The sequence below is a fragment of the Triticum urartu genome, chromosome 3 (assembly GCF_003073215.2).
Source record: "Triticum urartu cultivar G1812 chromosome 3, Tu2.1, whole genome shotgun sequence".
In the NCBI taxonomy this organism is placed as follows: domain Eukaryota; kingdom Viridiplantae; phylum Streptophyta; class Magnoliopsida; order Poales; family Poaceae; genus Triticum; species Triticum urartu.
The window spans coordinates 88,795,708-88,801,297 of record NC_053024.1 but is presented as its reverse complement, the minus strand read 5'-3'; the positions used below and the strand labels follow the sequence as shown (position 1 = coordinate 88,801,297).

The window sequence follows — 5,590 nt, the reverse complement described above, 5'->3', positions numbered from 1 at the left end:
TTCTCCTTCCTGCTCCTCATAATGCCATTTGCCGTCTCAGCATCACCCTTTGCAATGAGCTTAATTTTTGTCTGCAACAAAGATTGTAAATGTCCCTCCTGATAAGCCCGCACTTATCGTACGAACCATATCTACTGATGAAGTTGTCCATTATTATATGCTTTCTTATCCCGATCGCTTCCATCGCCACTATCTCGGCCCTCTTGCCATCTCCAATCCATCTGTGTGACCACAAAAAACAAACCTCGTCGGGCCGAGCCATCGTGTGGTTGTGATCATCCACGAATGATGCGACGAACCAAATAACACGTTCTCTGTCCATCTTCACCACCATATGTGCACCGCGGTCGCAATGAGTCTCCGCTCTAAGCTTGCGCTTGCGGCTCTCCATCGTTATGAACTTGCTCTACCTTCTCCCCGCCCTGGTGCAAAGAAACCACCAGTACCGTATCATTCCTGAAGCGCCTTGTTTCACCTTCTGTTTCCTGATGCTAAACCCGTGCTCTTTGGCACGATTGTTGTAGAATATGTATGCAACCCCTTGCGACCGAAAGGTCATAGGCATGACCTTCCAATGTGTCTCCAGCATGTGATGCTGCCTTCGAGCCTCCTCAATGTCGATCTCACCCTCATCATGATCATCGCTAGGACCATCTGACTCCTCCTAAAAAATTCATATGAAAATATATATGTCAATTACTATCATTTAATTCATACTATTGATCGATGTACAACATCTATCAACTAACCTCGCTCAAGTTATCTGCGAATGATTCTGCAAACTATTTTGCACATCACAACATCCACATCTTCCTGCAAATCCGTATACATAGATAAATAGTTAGCCATGCCATACCTTGCAAATTCAAAAATAAAATCAAAATATATGCCACTTACATTTTCAGTATTTGCGCCATGTTCACTATTATCAAAATCCTCCGGAGGTAAGATATCATATGACGAGATGGAATCGTTCTTCCTGTTGTCATCATCTTTGTTAAAATTATCGTTATCAGTCTTAGTCACCTTATCAGTATCATTCTCATCCCTCGTGAATGCAGGTTATTCGTCCATGTCAACAAACCTAACTCACAGAACTACAAAACATTGATAATTTATCGCGTGTTAAGTTTAGTACAGTGGATCATGCCCAAGGGCAATGCTAGTTCTCTAAATCATGCGGTAGTCTGTAGAGGCGGCGCTGCGGCGGGAGGTTTTGATGAACCCTAAACCCTAAATCAGTACATGAACTAAATCACTTCTATCCATCATGCCTGCTAGGTTTATTGACAAACCTTGGGCCGTGGTGTAGACGTCGCCGGCATTCGACGACGGCCTTGAGGCAGGTGTCCCTACCTTGAACCTAGCAGGCGGCGACGTGCACGACGAGCAACCCGCCGGATGTTTGGAAGGATCCGCGGCGGGGGCGGGGGACAGTGGTGCGGAGGCGGCATCTGACGTCGGGCCCTTCTCGTCCGCGGCGTCGGGCGACGACGGTGAGATGTGGCGACGAACGCCGTCGGGACGGCGACGGTGGCGTCGGACGGGGTTCGGACAGCGGCGATCCGCAATGGCAGCGATCGGCCACTTGGAAGTACCGTGATCGTCGGGCGGGCGAGAAGACGGGGCGGGCGAGTAGTTCGTGCAACTGGCATTTTTTTGGCATGCACGCAGTATACGTACGACCGGCAGAACTGTACAATACGAGGTGGGCATACGTCTTCTCCGTATGACCATTCTGCCCTTCTACGTTTGGGGGGGGCTCTACTGAAGCACTGCCCTTATACTATATACGGATGTATGTAGACATATTTTAAAGTGTAGATTCATGCTTTGTATGTACTCCATATTGAAATCTCTAAAACTCTAAAAGACTTATACATTTAAGAACAGAGGGAGTATATTACGTACTTTCCAGCTCTACCGAAACAGGCTTTCGCCCTGCTTTATATGTAAAGCATGATCCCAACAACCCAGTACAAACGCACACGACCACAACACACGCTCACACCTAAGGCATGATACATAGGCGTTGAGTGTGGCAACACCACCTATAGCACTACCACCACGAAGAGATGAAGCCGCATATGATAAACCTTGGGCTCCAAGGCGGCGCCTTCAGGAAAGGTACTACACCAGAGCGCCGCCACCGCCCAATCCAATGATCAGAGTTTCCCCCGGAGCCGCGCGACGGGCAATGAGAGCCGCGACGACGCCTTCAAGAAGGGTACGAGCTATGCCGCCGCCGGTCCGTCCAAAGATAGAACATGTTTTCACCCCGGCTAAAACTCACCGCCACCGAATGCCACGCCCCGGCGACCATGCCGCCCACACAGCCATGGCCACCGGGCAGCACCGAGCCACGGCCTCCGCCCGTGAGAGCCGCACAACCACCACTAGGGCCGCCGCCCCGGCATCCAAGACCTTGACACCCCCTCACCCGGGACCTGGCGCTATCCCAACCAAAGAGACGAACGGAAAGGTCCCACCTTTCGCACCCCTGGGCGATCCCCAGCGCCGAGACCCGATAGGCCGGCCACCAGGCCTCCATCGACCCGTCCTGCAACACCGGGCGTGAGGTGAGCTTGCTCCCGCAACACCGTGCGAGATGGGCTTGGTCCTGTTGTACGTGCGCGAGACGAGATTAGTCATGCGGCACTCTGCACGAGACGAGCGATGGACCGCAGAAGGCTAGCCCTCGCTGAACATAGCGACCGGACGACGAAGAGGGGGGCCAAAGGCCGATACAAGCCACCGACGGACGAACCGACGCCAGGACGAGCCAGCCGTCACCGAAGCCGACTTGCCAAGCCACCATGGAGCCATCCACGGCCGGAGCAGCGGCCACCTCGACCTCTTCCCAACCCGCGCCGCCCGCCGAGCTCCAAGCGTTGTAGCCGCGGGGCACGCACCCGCGCGTCGAGCCGCCGAAGGGGAGGGACGCCGCCGAAGTCCCCGTCCATGGCTGATCCAGGTTGGAGACGGAGATGCCCAACTCCCCGCAGGCCCCCGCCGCCATGGGGCCACCACCACGAGGCCCACCACGCCGCCGACCGAGAACAGGAGCCACGCCGCCCACACCCGCTGGGCGCCGCTGACATCCACCTGCCAGAGCGCCGCTGCGAGCCAGGCGGAACCGGGCCAACCCCCGAAGCAGCCAGCCGCACCACCCCGCCCCGCACGCCGCCGAGCGGCCCTTGCCATCTTGGCCCGCGTTGCCCGCCGGTCGCCTGCCCGAGCACCCGCCTGATCCAGATCTGGGCCGAGATGCCCACCGTCGCCACCCTAGCTGGCACGCCCCCACCGAGCCCTCGACGAGCAGCCGCCCATGCCGCCAACCAAGGCCGCCGCTGCCATGCAGCTCTGGCCGCCGCCACGCCGCGCCGTTCTGCTGTCACGCCATGCCGTCTTGCAGAACGGCACGCCTCCAAGCCGAGAAGCCCGGCCGGCGTTGGCGGCGACAGCGAGGAGGGGAGGGGGAGGAACGGGGGGCTGGAGGAGGAGAGCGCAAGGGTTCGCCTCGCCGCTCGCGGGAGCGGACGAGACGAACAGCCTGGTGATCTTTTCCCATACTCTCCAGCTCTCGAGTGGAATCTACCCTGAATTCCGTGCGTAGTGCAGCACGTACATCTACCCTGAATTCCGTGCGTAGTGCAGCACGTACATAATTAGTATGCATAATGCAAGCAGCTGGCTGATGGGAATCACAGTTCATAGCCTATACTGACTTGTCCCATTCGTCCCCCCATTAATCAACTTACTCCAATTCCCCTATTAATACTCTGCATAGCAGCAGCAACGCACCATTGGCAAGCAATCCCGCAGTTGAGTTAGGACAGAATGCCTGCGACGATGACATCCCGCGTTCTGCTGCTCGTTGGCGTCGTCCTGACGGCGCACAAGTTTTTGTGCACGGCGTACGTCGGCGGCGATGGGTTCAGCGTGGAGTTCATCCACCGTGACTCCGTCAAGTCGCCGTACCGTGACCCATCGCTCACCGCGCCCGCCCGCGTGCTCGAGGCCGCGCGCCGGTCCACATCGCGCGCCGCTGCGCTCTCGCGCTCCTACAGCCGCGCCGACGCACCATCAGCCGACGGGGCCGTGTCCGAGCTCACCTCCAGGCCCTTCGAGTACATGATGGCCGTGAACGTGGGCACGCCGCCCACCCGCATGCTCGCCATCGCCGACACCGGCAGCGACCTCATCTGGCTCAACTGCAGCAACGGAGCCGGCGCTCCTGGTCTGGCGGCCGCCCGTCACGCCCGCGCGCCCGCTCCCGCTCCAGCCCCCGCGCCGCCGCCGGGCGTCCAGTTCAACTCCTCCAATTCGACGACGTTCGGTCTCGTGAGCTGCGGCTCCGGCGCATGCCGCGCGCTCCCGGAAGCCTCCTGCGCCGACTCCAAGTGCGGGTATCTCTACTCCTACGGCGATGGCTCCCAGTCGACGAGCGGCCTCCTCTCTACAGAGACCTTCACCTTCGCCGACGACCAAGGCAACCGCGGCGATCGGGCGATGCGCGTGGCCAACGTCAACTTCGGCTGCTCCACGACCATGATCGGCTCGTTCATCGGGGACGGCCTCGTCGGACTCGGCGGCGGCGACCTCTCCCTCGTCAATCAGTTAGGCGCAGACACATCGCTCGGCCGGAGGTTCTCCTACTGCCTCGTGCCCTACTCCATCAACGCCTCCTCCGTGCTCAACTTCGGTCCCCGCGCCGCCGTGACAGAGCCCGGCGCGGCGACGACGCCGCTGATCCCATCCGAAATGAAGACCTACTACACCGTCGACCTCCGGTCCGTCAAGATCGGGAACAAGACCTTCGCGGCGCCGCAGCAGTACCCCGTCATCGTCGACTCCGGCTCGACGCTGACGTACCTCGCGAACGAGCTTGTGGACCCATTGGTGAAAGAGCTAACCCGGAGGGTCAAGCTCCCGCCGGCGAAGTCGCCGGAAGAACTCCTGCCACTGTGCTTCGACGTGAGCGGTGTAGGAGAGGGGCAGGTTGCGGCGATGATCCCTGACGTTACGCTGGAACTGGGCGGTGGCGCGGCGGTCACGCTCAAGTCCGAGAACACGTTCGTAGTTTTGCATGAGGGGACCCTGTGCTTGGCGGTGGTGGCCCTGCAGTTTCCTCCTGTGTCCATCATCGGGAATATTGCGCAGCAGAACATGCACGTTGGGTACGACCTCGACAAGGGCACCGTGACCTTCGCCCCAGCAGACTGCGCCAGCGCCAGGTCCTCTGGCTCTGTGTATATCTAATCAACATTAGAAGTGTTTACCTTTTTAGACGAGGGGAGATTTATTTGCTTGCAATCGAATGCATCTGCAAGATACAAAACGTTACGAGAAATGAGATTCGATCATGCATGCACGGGAATATACCGTTGATGGTTACTTTGAGATTCATGCTACTTTTTGTTGTTGTCAAAATTTGTCATGTTTCAAAATTCAAAGTGTTACATCAGATTTTTTTCTTGTTCCAAAGTGAATCATAATGTTTCATCGTGTATCATCAAAACATTATGAATATCGCGCAGCAGAACATACATCGTGTCTCATTCCTTACATTGCACTATTTTTTGTTTTT

General features: G+C 57.3%; 1 protein-coding gene across 1 annotated transcript; it reads left to right on the top strand.

Annotated features, from left to right (window-relative positions):
* Positions 1–3,840: 3,840 nt before the first annotated feature.
* Positions 3,841–5,262, top strand: LOC125548038 (aspartic proteinase CDR1-like). The gene has a single exon (XM_048711738.1). The coding sequence runs from the start codon at positions 3,841–3,843 to the stop codon at positions 5,260–5,262; it is 1,422 nt and encodes a 473-aa protein (XP_048567695.1).
* Positions 5,263–5,590: the final 328 nt, after the last annotated feature.